The 27919-nt window shown below is 39.7% G+C and overlaps 1 protein-coding gene across 2 annotated transcripts in view; it reads left to right on the top strand.

Annotated features, from left to right (window-relative positions):
• The window catches only part of MAPK1 (mitogen-activated protein kinase 1), a 103572-nt gene extending 76337 nt beyond the window's left edge, over positions 1 to 27235 (top strand). The window contains exons 5-9 of one of the 2 annotated variants that reach the window (XM_088477827.1): positions 2898 to 3012; positions 3098 to 3229; positions 7457 to 7566; positions 12202 to 12329; positions 25021 to 27235. In XM_088477827.1, coding sequence (XP_088333953.1) covers positions 2898 to 3012; positions 3098 to 3229; positions 7457 to 7566; positions 12202 to 12312 — 468 coding nt within the window. In that variant the 3' untranslated portion in view covers positions 12313 to 12329; positions 25021 to 27235. Of the gene's footprint in view, positions 1 to 2897; positions 3013 to 3097; positions 3230 to 7456; positions 7567 to 12201; positions 12330 to 15578; positions 19875 to 25020 lie in introns of those variants that run through there. The other variant, XM_088477826.1, reaches the window with a different exon arrangement.
• The last annotated feature ends 684 nt before the right edge of the window (positions 27236 to 27919 follow it).

The following is a 27919-nucleotide window of genomic DNA, read 5'->3' as shown; positions in this document are numbered from 1 at the left end:
TGAAGGAAAATCGTTCATATCTGACATGCCTGAACGATGGACGATCAACGATGCGCGTTCCCGTTTGTCAGATAACGATATCTGACATCTGATGGGTTTGCAGTCAGACTTGGACGATTCCATTCATTTTAATGCAGTCAAAAATCGTTAAATCGTTCAAATCGTTCAAAACTTTGGCCAAATCGTCCAAATCGTTCACATCGTTTAATCGTTCAGTCGTTCATCTGACAAGTCTGACAAATCTGACCGTGTGTACGCTCCATTAGTCGCCTGGACATACACGCCGGAGAGGGGTCTCTCCTTCCGGGAGTGTTTCAGCTCTTGGTGAACAAATGGGGTCTACTGGAGTTAGATCTCATGGCATCACGCCACAACCAAGTACGGGTCCAGATCCAGAGACCCATCAGCAGCATTCGTGGATGCACTGGCAGTAAGATAGGACTTCAAGCTGGCATATTGCCTCCAATTTCTCTACTCCCAAGAGCTCTCAGAAAATTCAAGCAGGAAGGCGGGACAGTAATACTGGTGGCTCCGGCTTGGCCCAGACATCATTGGTTCACCGACATATAGAATCTGTCCATAGACAGCCCTTATCCTCTTCCTCTATGGCAGGATCTGCTAACTCAGGGTCCTTGCCGACATTCATACCTCGTCTTGCTTTGATGGCACGGCTCTTGAATCTTCCATCCTAAGAGCAAAAGGTTTTTCCAGTTTTGTAATTCAAACGATGCTTAGGGCACGGATGCCTGCCTCTGCCCGCATCTATTACAGAGTTTGGGATTCCTTAGGATCAAACTTCCTATGGGAATACCATTGACCAAAGATATTCAGGATTTCCAGGGTACTGGCTTTTCTTCAGGCAGGATTAAACAAAGGTCTCCGTCTGGCAACTTTGGGAGTGCAGAAACGTGCACTATCCGTCTGGTTCCAGAAGATGATTGTTTCAATACCAGATGTTGAGAATTTTTTTTCCAAGGAGTCCTGCGAGTTCAGCCTCCTTTTTGTTCAATCAGTAGCACCGTGGGATTTGTCTTTAGTTCTTAAGGGGCTACAGGCTCCCCCAGTTGAACATTTGGACTCTGCTGTTAACCACTTCAAATTCACAAAGACACTTTCTGCTTGCTATTTCTTCTGCTCACAGAGTCTCTGATTTGGCAGCGCTATCTTGTCGCTCTCCATTTTTAATTTTTCACCAAGATAAGGCTGTTCTTTGTAAAAGGGAGGGTTCCCTTCCTAAGGTAGTATCCCATTTTCATGTGAATGAAGAAATTGTTGTTTCAGCCTTTCAGGCTCCAGATCTTTCTGTAGCTGAAGCCTCCCTGGATGTAGTTCGTGCTCTCCGTATCTATGTGGAGCTTACAAACTGTTAGAAAATCAGATGTTTTATTTGTTTATATGGTTATTGCAAACGAGGATGGCCAGCTAACAAGCAGACCCTGGCTCCATGGTTACATACGACTATCTCTCAGGTGTACACGCAAGCTGATCTCCCTGTCCCAAACACTGTGACAGCACATTCTACTCGGCCTGTAGGAGCATCGTGGGCATTCAATCGTAGTGCCTCTGCTGAGCAATTGTGCAAGGCAGCCACGTGGTCTTCTGTCCACACCTTTCTTAGGTTTTATGCCTTTGATACTTTTGCCCCTCAGGATGCTTCCTTTTGGGTGACGAGTTCTCCTCCTTTCTGCTCAGGAGCGTCCCCCATCCTAGGGTAACTGCTTTGGGAAATACCCATGGTATCCCTGTGGGTCCCTATGGACCCAGAAGAAGAAAATTAGTTATGGTAGACTTATCTAGATAACTCCTTTTCTTCTAGGTCCACAGGGCACCCACCCTGAGGCACCTGGCTTCATTGGGTTATTTTGTTTCGGTCACAGAGTCCCTCATCTTATGTAAGAGTCTCTGATATACGATTGTTCTTCCTTCTCTTTTCTTCTCCTGCCTTGAGGCTTGTTAACTAAACTGAAGTCCTATGGCTAGGGGCGGGGTATATATGGAGGAGGACCCGGGGCATTAACTGTTTTGGTGCCTGGTGTTCCAACCATAACATCCTCAGGGTATCCCTGTGGACCCAAAGAAAAGGAGTTATCTAGGTAAGTCTACCATAACTCTATTTTTTAAGTTATCCCTGGCCAAGGTGGTTATAGCATGGGCATGGTTCGGGGTTGATCTTCCTCTTTTTCACAGCTGGTTCTCCTTAGTTAATGATACTGTTAAACACGAAAGATTTCTGTATATAGCTATGGTATGGTATGGTACACATCTCACTATGGTTGAAGGAGTAGCACCTTCTCCCTGCCTGACACTGGTTGATTTGGGGGGCTGCAAGCACTTGCTATTAACTGTTGTTTGCTGCCACACTATTTTAATATATCTTTTAATACTATGTTCTGCACATATATATATGCTGCATAACCGCATGTTAATGTGATTCTTTTTATTGTTTATTCTGTGACCGTTTGAACAATACTCTTTGTACTGCTGTTTTGTTTTCTATAGTTTAGTTTTTTGTTTTGTTGAAAATCAATAAAATATACATAATTAAAAAAAATTAAAGCGCCTCGCTCTACTGTTCAGCATATTTATGGTCAAATATCCAGGACGTAGCAGATCTCTATAGCTCCATAGATAGTTACTGCAGAGCTCTAGTTCATTATAAGAAATTCATCTTTGGCAATTCAACCATACAATGAGTTGTGCTCTGCATTGTGTACCCCAAGGTGGAATATGATATAGTGAGAAATATTATCAAATATATTTAAACTAATCTTTTTGATCTGTTCCTCAACAAACAATATTTCAGAGTAGTGAGAACCACTTTCTTTGTTGGAGAATGTTGGCACTTTCGGAACAAACATAAAGCATTTATAACCGTATTTTGTTTTCCTTTTTAATAGGGTTATACCAAATCAATTGATATTTGGTCTGTCGGCTGCATTCTTGCAGAGATGCTTTCTAACAGACCCATATTTCCTGGAAAGCATTACCTTGATCAACTTAATCATATCCTTGGTAAGGGCAAACGTAAAGTCCTTAAGTATTTGTAACACATTTTGTTCTTTAGTATTAAATGTTGTCCTGTTTTCTCCCTATGCAGGCATCCTTGGATCACCTTCTCAAGAGGATCTGAACTGTATAATAAATTTGAAAGCTAGAAACTACTTGCTTTCTCTCCCACACAAAAATAAGGTGCCCTGGAACAGACTCTTCCCAAACGCAGATCCTAAAGGTAATGTTTCATGTTCTGTACAGTGGCAGTGTTTTATAAAATTTTAAAATATTGCCGTGCAGATCTTATTGCTACATTTATTTTTTGTAATGATGGGTACACACTGGGTGATTAAAGTGGACGACTGAACGATATCGTTATCGTTCAGTCATCCACTTTATCGTCCATTTTTATCACAAAAACGATGAACGATAACGCGCGTTCCCGCGGGTCGTTCGTCATCGTCGTTCATCGTCTTAACATGCAGTCCAACCTGACGATGTCAGGTTGCTGCATGTTGGGGAATGGGGGAAGAGAGCCCGGTGCTGAACGATATCATTAATGATATTGTTCAGCGGGTGTGCTCAATGTCATGAACGACATTGAGCACACCCTGCCGGGGACACACTAGATGATATCGCTCAGGGAGCATATCGTCTAGTGTGTACGCACCATAAGACTTCTTTCTTATTTTATTTTTTTTCTATTTATAAACACCAAGAACAATAGTACAAATACTTTTCAACGTAAATATTACTAGGAAATTGACTGGTGACTAAAAGGCAACACCTCTTTAAATGATACTCTTGAAAATAAAACCCTTCCTAATTAGGATATGCTGTACATTTCTGTTAGACTAATTTGCTATTTAAGTTGTAATGATCCACTTGCAATGTTTACAAGACTGGACAAAATGCCAGGTATTCACTACTGATACCAAATGTCTTGCCCAATTATGGACCAATATCATAAATTTAGTTAAGTATAATTCCCGCATTTGTCCTCTTGGGAGGGGGGGTTATTTACGAAGCATCTGGTTGTAAAACCCGGCAGTTCTGATTGTTTGTCCGATATTTAAATGGGCTATGCTTTTATTGGCCGTGTCTTGCTAGTAAAGGAACTGCCCTTTTAAATATCTGGCATGAACACAATCAGAAGTGCTGGGTTTTACAACCCGATGCTCCGTAATTAAACCCTGTAGTTTCCTAAAGGCGCCCACACACAGCGAAATTTTACCCAATTTGGACGATTCCGACGCATTGGATCGACAGATCGTGTAAAATATGCCAAAATCGTGAGTCCCCGCTGTTCGCACATCGCATCGTCAGATCTGCCGTGCTGTAGGGCAGATCTGACAATCTAGGATACAATACACAGTGAAAAGTCTGCATGCAGGAGAGATCGTTTGAAGATTGGACACCAAATTGTGTGCAGAGCTGCCGGGGAGAGTTTCAAGGGAAATCGTACATAAATCGTACACATCAGCTGATCGTGAGCACATCGGTATGTGTGTGCACCTTAGTCAATGCCTTTCTTTTTTTTTTTTTTTTTTTTTTTTTTAAATATTAAAGTAATTTCATGCTTAGAAATAGACCTTGGAGGGTAGCAGCCCTACCTGAATTGGTAACTACCTAGTAAATTAAGTAAAAAGGAAAAGTAACTCTGAAATTTATATTTAATATAGAGTGGCTCATTGCTCCCCTGGTGTCTTGTTTTTTTTTTTAGGTGATTTCCCAGTGTGAGTAGTCAGTTACTAGTTTGTTCTTTTTCTCATTTTATGGACTTGCCTTTTTGTCGGTGGATTTTGGATGGTCCCAGCAACACTTTCCAGAATTCACTCATGGTCGAGGGTACTAATTACTAAAACTTGGAGCAAGCACAAGGCCAGACTACTTTGGATGGTGCCTTGTGGTTAAAGATTTTGGCGTATACCTTATTTTCAGGTCATAGCATGTATAGGCTGGCTGTGAGACTTATTATTATCCTTTATATGGTGCCACAAGTGTTCCGCAGCGCCTTACATAGAACTAATAAGTGAACAAAAAACTAACTTGCAGTACAGTGAAGGACATTATATACATTGCTGCAATAGTGATTAAAACACTCACAATAAGTAGCAGGGGGTTGGCAGAGACATGTTAGGTGCCCTTATGAGGAGTAAGGAATAGAAGAAAGTGTAAGGAGAAGCACATGAGGGAAGAGGTCCCTGCTCGTGAGAGCTTACATTCTATATTACTGCATGGAAAACCTTGAAGCTGCTTTCTGCTGGACAGACTGTGGAATCCTGCTTTTAGGAAGAGCACTGATGCTTTCTATATTTCTCTTTTAGTTTCTTCTTTTTTTTTTTTTTTTCATCAATGCTCTCAGAGCGTAGAAGGAAAGAAAAGCTAGTCTTATTGCATTTGTGTAGTCTGTCAAAAGCTTATGACTGAGGAATGTGAGGGGGCTTTCTGTGCATAATGTATTTCTCTGACCAAATGAGACACTGCTCAGCCTACCAAACAGTTTGCTCAGTTAGTTTCATGGATGATGAGATTAATATAGGACAGTTGTTATGCAACTATGAGCGCTAGATCATAGTGTGGATCTAGATTGTGATATGGTTCTTCTGCATGGGAGTCCTCGTAGAGTAAGGGAGATCCCAGATCAGACAGTCCTGACCTTGTGGATTTCCTTCTCAAATTTTTTTTTTAGAAAACCATGCAGATTAAAGACACGCCAACTATTCATCTCTAGGATTCCTTTTTGAGGCATGACAGCGGAAAGGCAGAATGCTTCTAGTGAATTGGATTATTAAAGGTCTCATTAATAAAGAATGCGATCAGCTGGAGAGGCTTCAACTGAACCTTAAGAGACTTGATCAAAATGTATGCTTTTAGAATCATGAGGCTTCTAATTTGTGGTCAGTGCTTAAAATGCTGCCAGTTTCTCAGCCATGACCTCTATTTCGTTGTAAAGTTTGAACTCCCTCAAAAAGATCTAATGGTCCACAACCAGCGACTCTAAAGTAGCACAGTTCGACTTCCGACATTAATTGCTCTGGAACTTCCAGCTGGACTATGTGTTTATTTTCATAGCACTACAGCAAGTCACGAAAGCAGTGGAGTAATCCTTCTATTTTGGCCTAGCCTAATAACTTGCAGAATGTTTCTTGGAATAGTCTGTGTCTGACTCTTAACAGATCTTTTGTACCACTGTGTTCTTTAGCCAAATGCAGTCTCCTTCTCTTTAATGTCGTGGAAATGCAGGGGAGTCTGACAAGATAATTGATGTACTGCTTCAATCTAGGTAACAACTCCTGTTTGTTATAGGAATTGTAATGCTGTGATGCAAATCAAGACTGGATGATCCTTCCAGTGCTAGCGTTCTATATATTCTTGACTATCTTTAGGATGGCTTATACAGGGGCCTTGCTCCCACTACTCTGGGGTTAGACGTCTGCATTTAGTCTTTTTGGACACCAGACTTGGCACCATTTTTACCTTGCTGGTCTTCAAGTAGTAAAGAATCTGTCCTTATATTAAGGGAGCGATTACATTGTTTTTACACGGCTATATTTTTTTTTGGCACCTGATAGAGATTCAATTGTTGCTCCATTCGAGCATGAATAGCTGCGGGAGCACACATTTCTGCTCGCAGCCTCCCGTGGTGGCCAGCACAAATGTGCAATGAGTCAGAACTGTGGGCACCCAAAGAATACTTTAGATGGGTTTAAATCCGTGCTTCTGGGTGGGAACAATTGAGTTGCTCTGATAGTCACCCATTACTTTTGGGCACCTTGGGGTCACAATTTCTGAACATCTTAATGGCTGATATTTTTGAGCCTTTACAATGTCTCTTGTACAACTATGTAGGCAGCTTCCTACCTAACGTAGTTTCCTCTTTTTTTCATATAAATCTGAAGGTATTTCCATTTTTCTGTCCGTTGCCCTCTTTAGGCTTAAAAAAGAGGGGAGGAGCAGGTGATTTTTTTTTTTTTTTTTTTTGAGTCCTTTTGCGGAAAATGAGTGGGACTTGTCTTTCAGCATATACCGGTAAACTGCAGCCAACCAGTCTTATTAGTTGTCCACAGCTTAGGGCTTAAATAAACCATTACACAATGCATTAGATCAGCGTTTTTCAACCACTGTGCCATGGCACACTAGTGTGCCGCGGCGGTCAGCTCAGTGCACTTGAACTGTAGTGTGTTTAATTCCCAAGGTGGCCAATGTATGTGTGTTTTGTTTATGTGGGAGTCAATGTGTATGTTTTTTCATTGGTCACGCACGTCGCATTGCCGCATAGTGTGCCTTGGCAATTTTGTGTAGTGTGCCTTGAGTTGAAAATCACTGCATTAAGATTATACAGCCTTTGGTAATTTATGGAAAGCGTTCATATAGTTATATGAAAGGAAAATTTGTTCTAGTAATGTCAAAGTAAGTAAATACAAGCCAGTAAGCTCACAAGTTTAATTTTGTATTTTTCCAGCTCTTGATTTGTTGGACAAGATGTTGACTTTCAACCCTCACAAACGAATTGAAGTAGAGGCAGCTTTGGCTCACCCTTACCTGGAACAGTATTATGACCCAAGTGATGAGGTAATCTTGTGTATATATAAAAGCATTTTATTTACCCTACAGAAATGTTTTTGTTTGTTTTTGTTTTTTTACTTAAGGATTTAAAATCCTGTCACTATAAAATGTTCAGTTACAATTTGAAGAGTTTGTTTTTTCTCTTGTCATACAAGGAACACTGCCACCATTTGCCACAGCGCTCTGGTATATGTAACTAGCAAAAAGTAATCATCCAGGTTTCGAGACCTATTTGGAGGAATACATTTTGTGGCATTTATGACTGTTAATAAAGTGTAGAGGGTACTTTTTGTTCCTAGTAAAGGTGTTTGTCCATTTTAATTCAATGCATGGTGCCACATATGTGGGGGGAAAACGAAGGCCTGTAGTACCCTGTGCAGCAGGGGAGCAGGCAGTGAGGGTGGCTGAGTTCTGATGAACAATTCCAACAAAATTTGCAAACACACAACTTCTGTTTTAAGCCAGGTTCACTTATGTTACTGGGATCACTCCAGCGCAAAGATTAGAAAAACATAAATGGGCTTTGTTCCATGAGCATTTACAGGAGCTGCAGTGAGTTTTGCAAGTAGTCATGATGTGAAAACTATAAATTCTGTATGAAATTTTGTGAAGCATCCATTAATTTTGTCACAAAATTATAGCACAAAACCTGTTATCTGAAGGTGTCTTAGTACTTGTGCTGCTTGTTAGGAGGGTGTCTACAGTGGCACAGGCATAGAGTATTGTGGTGTAGCAGCATCTTACTGCTCCCACAAAGGGCTGTACTTGGCTGGCTGGATAGATTAGATGTATCCTTTTTCTCATTTGCATGTTGTAGATTTTTAAGCTAGCCTCCTAATTGGCTGTAACACCCCCCATGTGTTGGCATTCAGGAAAATGTGTTTTTTTTTTTTTTTAAGTTTTGCAAAATAGCAGTATAATGTACATTTATGCTTATGGGCTTTCAGGATCTTGTACCTGTTGAGGTTAAAAGGGGAAAAAGTGCTTTTAGTATAGTTTTTTTTTTTTTTTATAACTTTCATATTGGTATGTAAATAAAGCTGCCTGAATATGTGCAGATTTGGTTGCACAATTTAGTCTGCAGCTGGAATAGCAGGCGGTCGGCTGACCACTCATCCACAGCCAGATGCTCATATATAATAAATATATATATATATATATATATATATATATATATATGCTGTCTGCTGTGCCTCAGAGCAGATGCGAAATGTCTGTAAACAACGTTGTTCAGACATATCTGAGGTACACACCAGTCGACACATTCGATATACGAACCGCCAATATATCGCACAGTGTGTACCTAGTTTAAGTCGATAAGTGATGCGACTAGGACGCACCACCTGACTGATGATTAATTTGATAAGCAATATCTAGTGTTCCCACTAGATTGTTTTATAGGGGCATCGCTCCCTGCCCGATTTTAAAAGCCGCAAAATGCGCCCTGTCCTTTTAGCAGCGCTCTGCTAAAACTGCTTGCCCTGAGCCTTCCCCACCTGCAGGCCGCAGTGTCCCGCAGGTGGGAAAAGTTGCGGTAAACTATCACCGCTGAGTGAATAGATGCCGTGGACATGCGCACGTCATCTATTCACCATGAGGGTAAGCCTAGCACCTCTAAGTGTTGGGCGCGCCCCCAAGTGTGACAAACTGGAGGAGTGTCAAGGCCACGCCCCCTTTACAGGAGCGCACGACCCTTCATCGTGCGCACAAGCTCCCTGCCGGCACCCCCAGCACCCTGCCCACAGTGTAGTGGGAATGCTATATATCTGTGTGCACCTGAGTCTGTATATGAATCACAACGGAAGTTGTACATTGTAGCACTTCATCTACCGATTCAGCGACTCGGCCACACACATATATAGTGTCGCATTTCAAATTAATCTGCATAAGAAAAGACAATTTGGGCAGTGTTACCCGCCGGCACTTAATATTGCCCTAATTATTTTCTTGTTGTACACTTAGGGTGTGGGAATGCCTTTAGGGGTGATTGATCTGGTGGCTGCTTCAGCACACTATAGGTTGCTGAATATATTTTTTTGTACACACATTAATCAGCAAAGTCTGCTGGTACACCCTAGTCGAATCGCATTGCAACTTAGGCCCGTATTCAATTTGAGGCGAAAAGTCCGTATCAGCAATACTTTTTTGCCGATGACGTCATTTTCGCCTGTTTTGCTTTTACTCCGTATTCAGTTTGAAAGACTTTTCGCCTAGGCGGAAAGTCAGTGCAATGTACTAGGCGAAAAAGTTTCGCCTATGAATAGCAGGTGGAAAAAAGTGCAGAATTGGGGTTTTGGGGTACAACGTTGCGGGAACCCCCCTGCAGCCTTCAGACAGTCCCACAAAGGTAAACTGTGTCAAAAACATTTTCAAAAACACTTGACACCCCAAAAAAATGACTTTGAAAAAGGGGGCGAAAAAAAAAATTGGGGTACAAAGTTAAAAACTAGCGAACTTGACTCTGTGGGGTTCCCAAGTATGCCCCAAGTGTGTTTTTTTTTTTTTTTTTGATTGCAGGTGCTTGTGGCAGGTGGATTTTTCACGATTTTTTTCAATTTCACTTTAGCAACTTTTAAATATGCTGACCCCCAGTTTCAAGTACCCCAAATTTGATGGGATAAGTTATTTTCTGGAATAAATACTCCTGAATACTATCTTCAGCAAGCCAAATCGGGGGGTACCATAGGGAACGCCCATGTCAGAGCATCTTTTGGGGGTGTCAGGCTGATTTCCCCAAATCTCACAGTACTTTCCGCCTGTTCAAATTTTGCCGGGTCTTGTTTTCGCGTACTTTGAAATTGAATACGGGGTAAAGCGGGCACGCGCGTGATACTTTTCCACCTACAAAACAGGCAAAAAGTCCAGGCCACGAAAAAAGTATCGTGGCTTGGCTCAAATTGAATACGGCAATTAGATGCATTTTCGGCAAAATAGACACCTGGTGCTTGCTGAGTCTCACGGACCTGGCACGCCAAGAGAGGTTCTTCAGCGCGTCTGCAGCAAAAATGTGTAAGGACACTTCTGTATCTAAAGGTCAGGTTGGGTACATCACAGCTGGATTTCCTTGGGGGGGATCCCCCACTAAAGATGGAAAGGTTTTTTTTTTTTTTTTTTCAGAAATCTTGTGGATAATTGCAGGTTTTGTTGCTGCTACAAACAATTTAATAAGAAAAAATATATCTAAAGCATTGTCAACTTAGCATGGAGCTGGCAGGTATCATCTGGACGCGCCGAAGGCTTCTCCCAAGCTCTCTTCATAGTGAATAGATGCCGTGCACATGAGCATTCACCGCAACTTTTCCCACTCACAGGACCCTGCAGCCTGCGGGTGGGGAAGGCTCAGGGCATGTTTTAGTGGGGCGCTGTAAAAATGGCAGGGAGCATATTGCCCTTTTAAAATCTGGCAGGGCGCGGCGCCCCACTAAAACACCTTAGTGGGAACTTTTCATCTTGTGTGGTGCTACAGTGCGTGTCAGCTGAGCCACATACTAGAAGATGAGTCAAACCCCCTAAATGTAATGCTGAGTGCATGGTAATAGACCTAGGGCCGTATTCAATTAGAAGCGAATAGCTGAGATCTGCAAATAATATTGCCGATTGCGACTTTTGGAAACTTATCTCCGTGTTCAATTTCATCCGCTTTTCGCGTACGCGGAGAGTCAATGCAATGTAATAGGCGAGAAAGATTCACCTCTGAATAGGAGAAAAGTGGTGCATATTTTTTATTTTGGGGTGCAAAGGTGGAGAAACCACTTGGAACCCTTGCAACAGCCTCCCAAAGGAGAACTGCGTCAAATTCCCGGAGAAACCGTACCCCAAAAAAGTACTTTGAATTTGGGGGCGAAAAAGCACAAAGTGGGTGGACAAGATCGCAAACTAGCCAAATAAGATTCTGAGGGTGCTCTAAGAAGGGGTCAAGTGTTTTTGGGATTGTAGGTGCTTTTATGAGGTAGAAATTTCACTTTTATTAAAACTACTTTAGAGACCTTAAAAGATGCTAGCACCCATTTTCAGGTACCCCAAATTTGACAGGACTACTTATTTTTTCCCAAAAATACTGCTTTATGCCATTCTTCACCACCTGTGCAAAGACGCTAATTAGAGGCAATTGTGCGAACTTAAGTACCCCAAACAGTTTTATTAGGATTAATTGGGCACTACTACATTGATCCCCAATATTTCTGCATCTTTTTTTTTGGGGGGGGTTCAGACTGATTTCCCAGTTTCTGACACCACTATTCGCCTTTTCTGACTTTGGGTGTCGCCGTTTTCGCGTGTTTTGGAATTGAATAAAGCGGATAGCGGGTACATGCACGATAAGTTTCCGTGGCCAAAATCTGCGATAAAGGCAAAGTCCGGCATGTGAAGCTTTATCGCGGGTGCAAAACTTATTGAATACCGCCCTTAGTGTGAGGTTGGAATTATTTATTTCTATATACTTATAAAACTACAGAAGGTTTTAGTTTGTGGTTTTCACATTGGTTCTTTCATTGCTGGCGTCAACACGTGCTGTTGCGAATATTAAATTTTTACATTTCTGTTTGTAAATTACATTTGATTTCTAATACAATGAAACTGCAGACTCATCCATGATACTGCATCAACTTGCCTATGTGCTAAACTATCTAATCTGTTATTAAGCCTGTAGCTGAAGCACCCTTTAAGTTTGAAATGGAGCTGGATGACTTGCCCAAGGAGACGCTGAAGGAGTTAATTTTTGAAGAAACTGCCAGATTCCAGCCTGGGTACTGACTGTAATACCACAACAGGTAATTATTGCATAGATAAGTGCGTTTTTGTTTTTTATTCTGTCAGTGTCACTTTCTGAAATGTTATTAAAGTTCTATATTTTTTGTCTTAAGAAGTTGCCACGATTAGTCTTTAATATATAATCATTGGCGTCTGCAACGCTGTTAACACATTGTGGTATATCTGAAAGCCAGAACAAGAAATACTCTAATGCACAACTGTGGCCCAGGTCGCTGCAACAAAATGCTCTCAAAGCCATAGCAGCGAAACAGGCTCTAAACTTGTTTCCTCATATTGGGGGAATGTATTTATTATTATTTATTACCAGTTATTTATATAGCGCACTCATATTCCGCAGCTCTTTACAGAGAATATTTGGCCATTCACATCAGTCCCTGCCCCAGTGGAGCTTACACTCTATATTGCCCATCACATGGGCACACACATACACACTAGGGTTAATTTGTGTTGGGAGCCAATCAACCTACCAGTATATTTTTGGAGTGTGGGAGGAAACCAGAGTACCAGGAGAAAACCCACGCAAGCACAGGGAGAATATACAAACTCCATACAGGTAGGGCCAAGGTGGGAATCGAACCCACGACCTCAATGTATCAAACCTTCTAAAGATTCGAGCTGTTGCCCGTAGCAGCCAATTGGCAATGCACTTGATAAAAGCTAGCTGGAAACTGGTCGCTATGGGAAGCTTCTCTCCCTTTGATACTATTTAAAAAAAAAAAAAAGCTCGACACCTAGACCTAATTGGTACCCATATGTGTAGTTGAGCTATACACACTTAGTGCAATCTACTTTCTTTTATTTATGCGTCAGTTGTTTTGATTTGAACACCCCTAAGATTCAGATATCCTTAAAACCTTGACTTTTATGGGTGGCTTGAGGACTCTCTGAGAACTGTGCTAATCAAATGATTAGGTGTGAACCAGAACTAAAAATGCAACTTTTAAAAGCACAAGTCAGTCTTCCAAAACAGCTGAAGACTAAACGCTAGTGGTAAGAGATTGGACTAAGAATAAAATGGTTGGGATTTGTGAAGTTAAAATTGTTTCTTGCTTGCCAATTGTTGAGGATTGTTCTTTGGCACCATTAGAAACAATGTGTAGGATTATGAAATTCAGTGACAGTATGAGCCATGTGTGGGTAGCATATTCATATAATTATTGGCAGTAGCATTTTGTCCCATGTTTGTTCTACATTTTGAGCACAAATATACATTCACATATATAGATATTCTACTCTATATCGGTAGAATAACCATGAAAACCATAGTCTAGAGGGCATATTCAATTGGGCTGCTAATAAGTGTACCTCACAACCTATTTTGGATTACCGCTGGTATGCGGGCTCCCGATACCTGCAGTATCCAATTTTAAAAATTGGTCGCAGGGTTTTTTGCGGGCAAAATCCTGTAGGAGGGGCTTTTTTTTTTTTTTTTTTAAACTCTGCCTGCGGACAGCTGTTGGTGCTGTGTACGGGAGCGGGTGCACGGTTAGCATCGGTAGTGTGTGCGGGTTGTGTGTGGGTGCAGGGTTAGCAGCGGTAGTGTGTGCGGGGAGGGGATGCAAGGTTAGGGGATAGTACTTGCCCGGTCGGTACATAGAAGCTGTTTGCGACGCTGGAAGAAGAGAACCGGAGTACAGCGTTGCAAAAGATGATTAAGGACTAATTGAGCTAATGGGAAACTTCCAAATTCTTAATTGGTCATGGGGGTGTCCAAAGGATTCCAGAGCAAGTGGTGAGAATTTTCCTTTAAAATATGGATTTTAGGAAAAATTGGACGTGCAATGGGCAGCGCCCTAAAAAAAATTAAGCGCTGAAAAAATAAAAAAAAGCTTGCACTTGATTGAATACCAAATCTCGCACCTGTGGGGAAAAACCCTGCAGGTGCAAGATTTTTGGTAAACTTGCACCTAAATGAATATGCCCCTTGGTGATATAAAGATTTCGTAAGTCCCTATAGAAAATTATGATCTTCTACCCTTACTCTTCTAATTTTATAGAAAGGCATCCTCTAGCAACTAGGACCTTTCATTGAATGGTGGATATTAGCAAATGCATTAAATTGACCTCATCATACTGACCCCATACTAGGGCACGAGGGACTTATTCCATGAAGTGATTGGAAGCTCATATGGTCTTTGCACAGATCCAGGGGGTGTGCAACTACTTACTGCTTGCCTAGTCTTGTTGGAGGGGCCTGGGTAATGAGTACTCGTCCCCCGCAGCAAAGCGGTTAAGAAAAAGCTCAAAAGTTATTTCATTCAAGTATTTTGTTTTTCAATAGTAAAAGTAAATCATGAATTGATTTCACCGTATACATACTGTACAGTGTTACTAGTTTCAGAATATGTCCCGAGGATGAGTGGGGCCAGTTCCTGGAGCAGTGACATCAGTGTGCATGCTCACCAACATCACTTTCTTCTTTTTAACTTTAATATATTGCCAGAGATGGGGGTGGGCTTTAATTCTGTGTTCCCAACCCTCACACCTAGAGTGATGGGGGAATCCTTGTCTGAAAGATGGGAGTCCCCTCTTTCAGACAGTGCCGCCATAGAGATAGAGATTATTGCCTGGTAATCGGTGTGATCACCAGGGAAAACCCCCATGCACTACAGAAAAATAATGGAGTATAGGATGGATAAAGGTCCATTCCCCCCCTTACATCTATGAAATTGGGTGCACCCATTTTCGAAAGAGGGTGGGTCAAATGTTGGGTATCCTTAGTACTTATTGTCAGGTGATCACGTTGATCTGAATTCGGTAGGTTTAGTTTTTAAACCAGTAGGGTGTCCTTTAAAATTGTAGTATTTCTTTTAGTTCCCTTACTTGAAATGTCAAACATTTTTTTGGGCCATGTGGGGTAAAAAAAATTTTTTGACGTGTTTAAGTAAGTAAAATACTCATTGTATTTTCTGAAAATACAAAGTCTTCTGAAAAAATAAAATATATAATTTCTGTGGCTACCACCTGAAAAAAGTCAGTGGTATTTATGTTTGAATGTGACCAGTGTGCAAAAGGGTCTCAGCACAAGGGTGAGAACCCTCAGCAGCAAAGGGGTTAATAGCAAATATTTAATTGCTGGTTTTCACCTGCCCATTTTCACTGTGTAATGTTGAAATCTCTAAAACCATGAAGTCTAGTTAAATGCTTTATTAATCTGATTGTGTGTAAATCCTAACTCATGTTATTGGTTAAGCAAGGTTCTGCCTTGAGATTAAAGTGATTACTTTCATGTTGTGCTTGTTTTAAAGGGAAAGGCTGTGAAGGACTTCGCACTCCGACATCTGTGTTCTTGATAGTTCTTCCTACTTGGCCATTTCCTGTGACCCATCTCAGCTTGTCCAGTCTAACTCCTTTGAGCCATTAAGGAGGGTGGTTCCTGGTAGTTGTGGCTTTTTTATGCTTCTGATGAAATCTTTCAGTCTGGAGAAGTGTTTTTGACACTCCTTTCGTAAAGCCCTGTCGCAGTGTGGTGCAGCAAACCATTGCTGAAACCTTAATTAACTGCTTGTATATTATGTTTTTTTAAACAGTTGTTTATTTCCAGTTATGTGGACAAACACTGTCCTGACTTTCACGGGCTTTACATATTGTGTCGTATCCCAGGTTACTGATGACTCTGGTAAATGGCATTTATTTTTATTTGTTTTGTGTACATTTTATTTTTATTTTTTTTTGGAAACTAATTTCGCTGGGCACTTTAAATCAATGGAAAGCCCCTATTACACATATCTTAAAATGTTGCAGTGAACAGCTTTGAAAACCTGATGGAAATTATTGTATATTATAGTTTATGGTTTTCTTTAGCACTTAATTGAGATGTGTGAGCAATTTTAAACATTTATGTGCTTAAGGGACCTTGTAGTTTGAAATCCTATCCATTTATAAAACTTTGCTTACTTGTACATCAAATTCAAATGAAAGCATTGAAAGGCTGCTGCAATATACCATATATTATACACACACATCTATAACATGGGGTCTTCGTGCCATCCATTGGCCTTCTGATGTCTGCATTTTTCATATATGGATCTTTTAGAGGAAGGCGAGTTTTCATAGGGCTGAGGTTATAGTAAGCAAGTGAAACCAAAATCCCGTAACTATTGTTTTTTATTTTGGGGTTGGCATGAGGCTTCATATTTCACAATTGAAATAGCATGCTAGTGCTGGTTCCACTGGTGCCATGTTCATTGAATGTTTAGGCACTTGTGTTAGTACCCCCACCCCACAACCTCTTTTTAGTATACATGAAAAAGAGTGCTACATTTCATCTTTATAAAATGACTGGTATATTTCCCTTGTTGTTGGGGATGGCTATTTTATGATTGATCAAAATTTTTTTTTTTTTTTTTTCCCCTCCTGAAGATTAAAACACTTTTTTTTTTTTTTTTTTTTTTTTCCGTGTATACAAAGCTGCTTTTTTTTTTTTTTCCTGCCTCAAGCAAGAGCAGCAATTAATTTAGCACTAAACTTTTAAATTGTATCCAATTACGTTCTCCCCTTTTTCTGCAAGTATTTGTTCCTGGAGTTGTATTCCGTGGAGTTTATTAGATGTTATGTCCCTGTGCAGTGCTGCCTCCTCTTTCCTCACTGCTCACTGGTAAAAAATTTGCCTTGTTTAAAATGACTGTGCCCTCGCATGACTGTTAAGCTTTTCTGTGCAAAGATTGTCTAAGTGCCACACGCCTATGATTGATTGAAGCAAGATCTTACCTCTAAATTGTGGTGTTATGAGATGTTATCTTGTACCCTTCATAAGGATGAAACTGCTCCTATACGATTTTAAATTAAACCCTTTTGGTTTTCTCATGTTGTCTTTCCTCTTCTAGCAAAAAAATATTTCGACTTGTCTCAACCGCCTAGGAACATGAGCAAAAATTGCACTTGTAATTCAAAATAAATTGGAAACATTAACAATCTTTTTTATATATATTTTCCTTATATTTGACGTTTGTTTAATTGTTCAGTTTCTGTAATGTGGGTTATGTAATCTTTTTACAGTAATTTGGTGAATGGGTTTACCAGGTAATTTTGTGTTGCATATCAGTTTATCAGATTATTACTTGTTAGATCAGATGCTAATGTTTTATTAAACAGTTGTGCACAATCACTCTTCTGTAAACACTTCTGCTACGTCCGTAGTCTGCTTTATTGGGAGGTGCTGAAGAGCTGAACCTGACATGTTTGCTTTTCATGATGATAAAAAGGGATGGTTTTGCTGTGATGATAGGTCGGCATCACTAACCTTTTCGTTTTTACTTTTTCAGTGTTTGAGGGAACCATTAGCCATACTTCACTGCAGATGATAACCAGTATAATTCCTTTCACCCCAGATATCTATCTGCAGTCGCTGTTGCATCTATTTGTCACCTGGATCTTAAAATTAACCTCTTGCTTTATGGAATTAGATTTTCAGTTTGACAGGTTTTCGTTATTAAGCCTTGCATCCATTTCTTGCACATACCCTTCATTCCCCTCCAAGTCCAATTATGACACCAGATGCTTTAAGAAGCTTATAGCCAACTGTTCGCCTTGCATAAACAGCATTAAACAGGGAAATAAATATATAAAATATCTATGCACTGACATTTTTCACACTTCTCCCCTTCATGAGCGTACTGCATGGACCATTTAGTCATACAAATTGCATCAGGGAAAGATGAAGCCATATTAAATCTGAAGAGGCATGTAAAGAATCGTCTTAAATTTCTGTCACATCTAAAACAAGTTGCTGAGGTTGTGGTTTATCAATCTCATTGTCTGTTAAAATGTCATAATCTATTATGCCAGTAAACTAGATGATATTAAAACAGGATTACTTAGTGATTTCAAGCCCGCCCTTGCATGGAGTTTGAAGAGCAACTGATTTTCTAGAAGCTGGGATCACCATGCATGTCTCTCATTGGCTCTGGAGAAATGTGAGTTCCAGTCTAAATATTGCATTGTTTGTGTGATACATTTAACAGGAGCATCTGAACATCCAAAACCGCCTGCTGCTTTTCCCCTTGGAGGTTTCTCACTACTAAATGCACTTCACCTACTGCCTTCAGATCTGCTCTTGTTCCCAAGAAAAACATGTCTGAAATAATAGTACACCAGTGTTTTCTTTCTGGTTGCTCACCATCTATGACCATTATTACTAGTTGGTTCCTGGTTTTGTGAAAGAGGCATTTGCTCCAAATGTTGAAACTCAAATTAATTAAATAACAGAATAAAAAGCAACCAATGGTTAGGGCTGGTGACTTTCTCCCCTTCCCTCATTGCCTTTTGTGTTGTCATATACAAGCACTCTTAACAGATTACTAAAAGAGCTTTGTACTTGCTTTGTACTGTTGGTGCCTTTTTAGTCTTGTATTCAAAATGTGTCTAGCTGATTTAAGTAGGTTGTAAAGTTCGATGCTTCACTGCTTAGATGGACTGCGATTCAATTCCCATTGCGTAAAGAATGTGAAAATAAGGTGATCCATCAAGCAGTGAATAATTGAGAGAGAAAACTATTTTATAACAAATTCCTGTATGTTCCTTTAAACTGTAATGTAACAACATGTATTTTATTGTGAAAGGTATGTAACCTGGTTAATCAATTAAAAAAATTGTATGAGGTTTATAAAAAGAAAAAATTTTGTTAATTCTATTGATGTATTTAACTTTTTTTTCCTCAATTGGTTGGATGTTCTATATTTCTGGCTTAAAACTGTAAAAACAAAGAATAAAACAAATCTTGTAAGACACCACAAAAAGCAGATTAAATCATTAAAATTGTATTCCTGTATTACCAAACCGTATTATTCAATTTACCTTTTTGTTCTGTTTAAATGTCCTTTAAAAATTGGCTCAAACTGACACAAAAACAAAAAATCAAAAAAGTATTTTATGAGGTTTATGCGCTCTGTTGTATATTCGTCTTGTTAGACGGGAGTTACCTTCAGAGGTGAAGCATTTCTCTACGACGTGATCCTACTGCTGTAACCAAAAGAACGCAGTTGTCTGTCTGCAAATCTCCACTCAGCACACCCTATTTGCCAAATACAGTATATTAAAAGGTGCTACACTAGTGTTACTGAAAGTGTAATTACACAATCAAATAAAACAGGCGCACACTTTAAGCACTAAGACAGTATACAAATGCCTGTAAAACACTTCAATAATATAGACTTATAGAATAAATATGAACCTTTTAGAATGTATGTTTGTGTGTATGTATATATAATATATATGTGTATATAATATTTTTCATTATTATAGTGTGCGTGTGATAGAGGACACTCACCAAAGTTGTTTTTGGAAGTAGTCAGTTTTTGTCCCTTAAGACCTTTTTCACTATCACATCAAAAAAAATATGTAGGACACATTGTGTTGAGGGTATATGGTGCAATAGTACAAAATCCTAAATAACAAGCACAAGTTCTGACCGTTTTAGATGAGGTTTTTTTTTTTTAGTGTCTAAACCAATGGAGTGTTTGCCCCAAACATCTTAGCTTTTATTTTAAGGTTTTGAGTGCAATCTATCAAGCTTATATTGCGCAGAACTCTGCAATATGCAAAACCGCTAAATCAATTACTCTGCTGTAAATTGAAGTTTTTACCAATAACAATAAAATGGCTATTGACCATATTTAATAAAAAATTGTCTTTGTAGAATATACTGGAATGAAAACTTGTTTAACATAGTGCTGCCTTCACAAATCAAACAACGTATACATCTATGGGTAGGATTCAATTAACTGGTGCTTACTGCGGGCTTGTAGCTCATGTAGCATTAATGCCTGGCGCTATTCAATTACAAGCCCATTTGCTGGCACTGTAAAGCTGGGGTACACACTGGGCTGACCTGACGACCTATCTAGCAATTGGTAAATGTATATACTTACCAATCGTTTGGTGATGTCAAAACTGGGCGGGCTTTTAAATTCTCCTTCCCTGTAGTACACAAATCTGGCGCTCAGGTTGACCCAATTGCAGTCAAACCACAAACCTATGAATCCAATTCCTGGAAAACATGTGAATGTGTGGTTCTGTCTCATACCATTTCATTCACTAATATGTAATCAAGTCCAATGACCTTTGCTCTCAAATCAATAGGTTTCTTCCAGATGGTATTACAATATATGTAATACCATCAATGCATTAACTGCCCAAATGTGCACACACTGAGGAACAATGAAAATGCTGTATATAGTAAACCAAAAGGTTGCACTACTGAATGTAGAGGAAATCGCCTACACCATATCCCCTTGGGTGATATGCTTACAGAAAAAGGCTTGTTACAAGAGTATAACAAAATCATTGGGGGGAGTTCAATTCAGCGCGATGGTGAATAGCCGCAGGAGGTAGCTCCCGCAGCTATTCAATTCAATGTGCTGTGTGCCTTGTCGGGAAGCAGGTAAGTCAGAGAATGCCGGTTCTCGTGACTTAACCTGGGTGTTAAGGCATGCGGTAACCGGCATTCTCTGACTAAAGTGCCGGGCGCGCGGCTGTTAGCGCCGCGCTAAGCCGGAAACAGCTGTGTGCCCGGCACTTTTTGTCGGATTTCTCCTTGCATCCCCAGGGGGGTGCAAGAAGAAATCCTTTGCCTGCCCGAACAGCGAGTTGAATTGAATAGCTGCGGGGAGCTCCCTCCCGCTGCTATTCACCATCACGCTGACTTGAATTCCCCCCATTGACTTCAAAGATCACCAACACCATATCCCCTTTGATGATCTGCTTGCAAAATGGAAGTTTGATATGTAGCATGTCAAAAATACCTTATCCACGTGGCTAGGTATACTGTATGTGGATAAGTCTCCAACAGGAAGCATGTGTAGAAAAAAAACTTAATGTAATCTGTACACAGTTTTAATATACAGGTTGAGTATCCCATATCCAAATATTCCGAAATACGGAATATTTTCAGCATGACTAAGATAGTGAAACCTTTGCTTTTTGATGGTTCAATGTATACAAACTTTGTTTAAGGAACACAATTATTAAAAAGTATAAAATGACCTATAGGCTTTGTGTATATGAAACATAAATTAATTTCATGTATGTATACAAACTTTGTTTGAACCATAAAATTATTGAAAATATTGTATAAAATTACTATCAGGCTGTGTGTATAAGGTGTATATGAATCAAATGCATTCTGTGTTTAGATTTGTGCCCTATTCCTAAGACATTTCAATATGGTATACAAATATTCCAAAATACGGAATATTCCGATAACCAAAATGACCTTGGTCCCAAGCATTTTGGATATGGGAGACTCAACCTGTACCAACATTTGAAATGCAAAATTACAACATGAGTGATAAAATGGCAAGAGTCTCTTCATACTGACTATAGCTGGAACAAGGCACATCTAGGAAATTCCAGTCGCACATAGTTCCCGGGCATGTTGAGTCATTTACACTAGGAGATTTCCTTTACATTCTGTAGTGTAACGTTTGCGATTACTATACACAGCATTTATGTTGTTCCGCTGTATGTGTACATTGTTTTTTCTTGCTGCTTTTTCAAGTGCCATTTAGGAACAACCTATTGATTTGAGAGCAAAGGTCATTGAACTTTATTACATACTAGTGAATACAATGGTATGACCTAAAGAACCATATAGTCACATGTTTTCTAGTAATTGTATTTGTATGTTTCTGCTTTGACTGCACTTGGGACAATCTGAGTGCTATATTGGTGTACTACTTTTTTGTTGTATATTTCATTTTGAGAGTTAAGAGACTATTTGTAGTCTTGTACATATTCGGGCTGCTAGAGTAAAGCCGCACATCCACTAGGCAATATTAACGTGCTATTGCACGATTACGACATCTTAATCGTGCAGTCGCTCATTAATTGTGCACAAATCATGCACTGTAATGTCGGAAACGACCAGGAATGCGCGCTCCCACTGGTCGTTTACGACATCAATCATTGCTCGAACATGCCGTTCAATCTGCCGATAACAGATTGGCAATGTTCAGGGATGTTGGAGGGTGCCTACACTGAACGGCTAATCGTTCAGTGTCTGCACTGCAGGGGATGGGGAACGACATTACGATGTTGTAATTGCACATGTCTTTCCCTAGTCTCCTGGTGAATGTGTGGCTTAAGGTTGCGCAATTGGAAATAGGTCTAATTGAATTTTGTGCCTGCGGCGGCCGTGGTAAGGGCAGAAAGTCCTAAGGATTTCTGTTAGTGGCTCAGAAAGATGCGAACATAAAATCTCAAAGGAACACTACACTCCACAATTGAAATGTTCTGACTTGGCATATGGGAGGTAAAATACGTTGTTCAATGTTACCCTGCTGTATAAAACACAGCATATGCTATATATTACACATTAAATCCATGATTTAATATTAATTTCAGAAAAATCAGTCCAAAGAGTTCTGCAATGTAACATCTTCAGGTAAATTTTGCATGTATAATGTTTCTAAAGTAAGTTTTTTTTTTTTTTTATTTCATTGATTTTTTTTTTTTTTTTTTTTCATGCTAATGATTCAAAAAGTGCAAACCAAATCTATTAAAAGCTATTACTATTAGATCCTTGTCTCTGCTGATTGTTATCCCTAGCTGCCAACCTGGAGAAAATTTTTAGTTACACCACTGGTATTTACTGTTACTATGGAATGGGTATGAAGTCCTGTCGGCTGAATAGGTTCATATCCTCACGCGGCAGCCCAAAGGGAGAAAATCCTGGCAGGGCAGGCAAGTACTCTATTCCTACCCCTCTTACCCCCCCCCCTTACCACACCCTAAACCTAACCTCCAATGCGGCTAACGCTAAGGGTGCCCGGACTTGCCTCGTTCGTTCCGGCATCAAGATTAAGATAGGCTTTGGTATTTCGATGCCTATCTTGAATACCTTGTTGGGATTCGCATGCTGGTATTGAGATAACTACATCCTGTTAATATGCAGAAGCACTTTTACATTGGTTTTAAATGTTGGGTGAGATTTATGAAGATTGAAGGTCATAAACAGTTTTGTTTTATTGGACTGTTTTCTGAACTTGACAGCTGATATGTTAGATTTAATATTAAGCCTCATTTTGCCTTGGCGTCAACTAAACTAATGTCTAGAAAAGTAAAAAAAAAAAAAAAATCTCACAGGATTGACTCTTTCCAAACGTGTGTGCAATAGCTTGCAACCTCAGTCTCTCTGGTCGTGTAAGCAAGCTGTTTTATTTTGCACCTTATTACATATGAATTCATTGGTTATGACCATTCAAAATAACGAATTTGTGGACAAACTATACCCAGCAAGTCGGACATGGATGTTCAACATTGTTTTACCATCTCTTAAACCACAAACCTGATAATCTTTTGCAAACCAATTGCACTTTTTGATTGTATTAATCATTAGTGAGAGCTGAACAGAAATTATATGCAGTTTGTCGAGATTCTGCTATTCAGTTCTTCCCAGCAAAGTTGATGTATTGCCAAGGTAAATTGTATCGTAAAAATTCTTGCCCAAACACGTTCCCGATAATGTAGTCTGATGGAACAAATTTGGTTATATAACCATATATATATATTTTTTTAATAATTTTTCACCAATGTTCTACATCTTCTTTGAACAATTAAAATTGAATTGTGAGTCTTTCACATTTGTCTTCATTCTGTGAATCAGTAACTAAGGGCTTCAAGAATTGACACATGGATGTATTTCCCCTTGGTCTTGTACATGATCTTCATACAGCACACAAAGATCCGATTTAGAAAATCCAGTTTACCTTTGAACAATCCGCAATATGCATTCGCGCTGATGCGTTCACCATTTTCTCCTGCGGCAGCCCGAAGGGAGAAGGTCCTGACAGAGAAAAAAACCTAACCACGCTACGCTCCCTCCCCCGGAGCTAATGCTAAGGGCTCCCCGGACTTACCTCGTTTGGGCTAGCGTTCCGGCATCGGGATTAAGATAGGCGTCAGGCATTGAAAAACTTTAAGTTCCTTGTCGGGATTGAGACCAGCGGCATCGTGACCACCAGTCTCATAACTGCATCCCAGTGTATCAAATGGGAAATGTATCCTGGTGAGTAACCCCTAAATGGTGATCAATCACTTGTATTTAGGTTTAACATTTAACTTACTGCCTGTTGCAGTATGATCACTGCGATAACCATTCAATTCAATGTTTATTTAAATAAAGATATTGGTGTATAGTGCTTCTAAAATGACCATACAACTTCTACCTGCTCATAGATTTGGGCACACACTACAATTATCGGGGCAATCAGCCAACAATTGTATGATCAGGCTGATAATTATATAATGTGTATGCAGGAGCGTTAGCCGATAAACTGCTTCAAATGCTCCTGATTCGGAAATTGCTATCCTGCTTGGTAATCCCACATGTCACCCTCCCTAGCATGGTGTCAAAATCCCTGACAGTCTTCATAGACTATATTATACATTGTTTTCCCACATTTGATTTGGCTAAAGCATAGCGCACATGTTCCCAAACGCGGTCCTCAAGGCTCCCAACAGTTCAGGTTTTAGAGATATCCATGGTTGAGCACAGGTGGTTAAATCAATCTGACTAAGATGCCTGTGGTCAACCATGGATATCTCTAAAACTTGAACTGTTGGGGAGCCTTGAGGACCGCATTTGGGAACCTCTGGCATAGCGCTTAGAAGTTACCTAGGCTGTCAAGCTTTTTTTTTAAGGCACCTAAAACACTGAAGGTGTGACTATGTCATTCCTTTCTTTCTCTGCAGCTCATCTTTCCTACAGCTATGGCCAAAAGTATTGAGTGAGTGATCACACTCCCTTGGCTGAGAAGCAGCCCCACACATGAATGGTCTCAGGATGCTTTACTGTTGGCATGACACAGGACTGATGGTAGCGCTCCCATTTCCAGAAGTTGATTGACAGCATGCCAGGGCAAATTGCAGAAGTCTTGGAAAAAGAATGGTCAACACTGCAAATATTGTATAAACTTAATGTAATTGTGAATAAAAGCCTTTGACACTTATGAAATGCTTGTAATTTGACTTCAGTATACCATAGTGACATCTGACAAAAAGGTCTAAAGACACAAGCAGCAAACTTTGAAAACCAATACTTGTCATTCTCTAAACTTTTGGCCATGGCTGTATATGTCAGCAAGTAGCTGCTTAACACTGAATCTTCTCCATGTTTATAATGTACTGGGAGTGTAGTGCCTTGCTATGCTGTCATATGATGGGTGCATTTTAAAATGTTATTAATGGGCTTACTGTAAGTGTGACTGATGTGTGCAAGCTGCTTAGTGGGCATTGCTCCTAATTGAATTGTCCCCATGGAGCTCTGCATCTGCACTGATCTATGGCAAAGTTGATAAGGAGCGTCACAATACAGGAAAATACAAACTTCATTTATTTGAGACAAAACCCATGATGCTGTTTTGGACAAGTATGATTAAAGGGAACTAGTACTTATGGAGCCCTAAAGTATGGTATTTTTTTTAACCCACTTGTAAATGCTGTAAAAAAAAAAAAACCATGGTATATATTACATATATTTACATTTGTACTAGATAGGGGAAGAACATATGCATAAGGCTAAGTGGATATTGTAAGGCACCACGTTATACTTCGAATAGAAAAATTAAAAATAAAATCTCTGGAACACAATGGATTTGCAGTTTTCTGAATTACACCAAATAATGTTTCTACTTTCAACAAATGATTTGCTGGCATGGCAACAAGCTGCATAGAGAGAAAAAATAAAAACTCTCATGAGAAAAAGAAAAGCAGCTTCGCAGTCTACTGTAGATGGATTAACACACTCTTCACTGGATATGCTTGTTGATGGTACAAAATAATGCCATGGAAGCTTTCCCAGAGTTGATTGGGTTAAATGTCTTTGTTGCTAGAGGCTGTAGCACAGAACTTGTTGCTGTGGTAACATCATGTCCTTGGATACAACAGCTGCATCAGGGAATTGTGTAAAATCATAAGTGGTTCTCGCCCCTTTACTCCGCGTTTTGTTTTGTGCAAAAAAAAAAAAAGTGCAAGGAGCAGAGATTAAAGTGACATTTCATGTAATGGAACATGAACCTGAATACTGCTTGTTTTAATGTTAAAATACGGGAAGATAAAGCATTGACAGTGCTAGAAGCACTTGAGTATACAAAGGAGGAATGAAACAGGTTTGCAACAGATTGACTTGACAAAAACAAAAAAACAGCAGTGGGAATCAAAGCTGTTCATAGATAAACCATTATTATACATCACAATGAACTTAAAGTGATGCTTTCTGATTTATTTTGGGAATAATTACTCCTGCCACTAAAACTAGCTTATTGGTTGTATAGTTTGATGGAAATTGTCATATACTCAAGAAATTATATAATGACCTGGTGGGTGATCGTGCTTAATTTGACCTAAACACTTATATTTAACATATTTTGCATAAACTCCACTACTTTAATTTCTCTGAACACTACATAAACAGTAAAATGGTTGATTTTAAATGGATCATGAATAAGTTGGCATATTCTGTGAAATATGTTCAAGCTGCCATACGAGCTGCCAGATTTATGTAAATAAAAATAGGTTTCATTTGAATATATTATCAGCTGATCAGATTTTATACCTGCAAATTACACTGATTTCTCATGTTTTTCCAGGGGTTATGCATTTCAAATATTGTTTTTCAAAGAGCTTTTGAAAAAGAAAAAAAAAAAAAAAGAAAAGTCTGAGGTTTAAGTGCTGAAAGCAGTGGTAACTAAACAAGATAACCATTCAATAGAGATGTGAGCAGTGCTAAAATGTGAGCATATCTAATGAAAACTGATGTTTGGGATCTTTGATATGTGGATATTACCCTGCAATTTATAGGTGAATTTTTATCATTAAACAATATCATCCACATTAACTAGATGGCTCTTGTTGGTTTCATTGCTACCAAGTAGAAATGAGTGTACTCTTGGCTGCTGCATAACATAATAGTGTCATACAAATGTTTTTTCATTCATTAGGGGGGGGGGGGGGGGGGATATGTTTGCAAAGGAACACCATCTATATATTGAAATCCAAGGCCTTATCTTTGATTTTTTTTTTTATTATTTTTGGATATTATTCCCACAACCCATGAATCATTGTCAAGTCCATTAATAGTCAAATAAGTCTGCTCGTGAATTATACCTCCAAAAGTACAGGTAATGTGTGCAGGAAGATAACATACTGCCACCACCAGGCTCCTTCACATTCACTTGGAATTGTTTGTCACACTAGGCTCCTATACTGGCACCTAGGACTGCTGTGGTCATGCTGCTGCACCACCTCCAGTTTGGTGTCTGCTAATTCCCCACTGGCCACTTACCATGGTCCACTGGTACGCTTTGTATAGGGCAGAAGGCGGAGTTATGAAAAACGTCTCACCTGCCAGAGAGCCGGTTAACTGAATAGTGTATTGCGCTATTTTGGTGGCCACAGGTTACAAGCAGATGGTGGAATCTTGGAAAATATGTTTTCCTTCAGGGTCTATAGGGCTTCACAGGGAGACATTGGGGTGTAGGTGGGACCTGGAGGACCGGACATCAACCGCAAAGGTTTTCAATCCCTGGATGATTCGGTGCTTCCCCGTATACCCCGCCCACAGCCTGAGGGCGCTTTAGCTTTGTTTGTGTCC

This window comes from Taudactylus pleione, unplaced genomic scaffold, assembly GCF_031769625.1.
Source record: "Taudactylus pleione unplaced genomic scaffold, aTauple2 ptg000205l, whole genome shotgun sequence".
NCBI lineage: Eukaryota > Metazoa > Chordata > Amphibia > Anura > Myobatrachidae > Taudactylus > Taudactylus pleione.
This window is presented reverse-complemented; position numbering and strand designations above follow the sequence as displayed.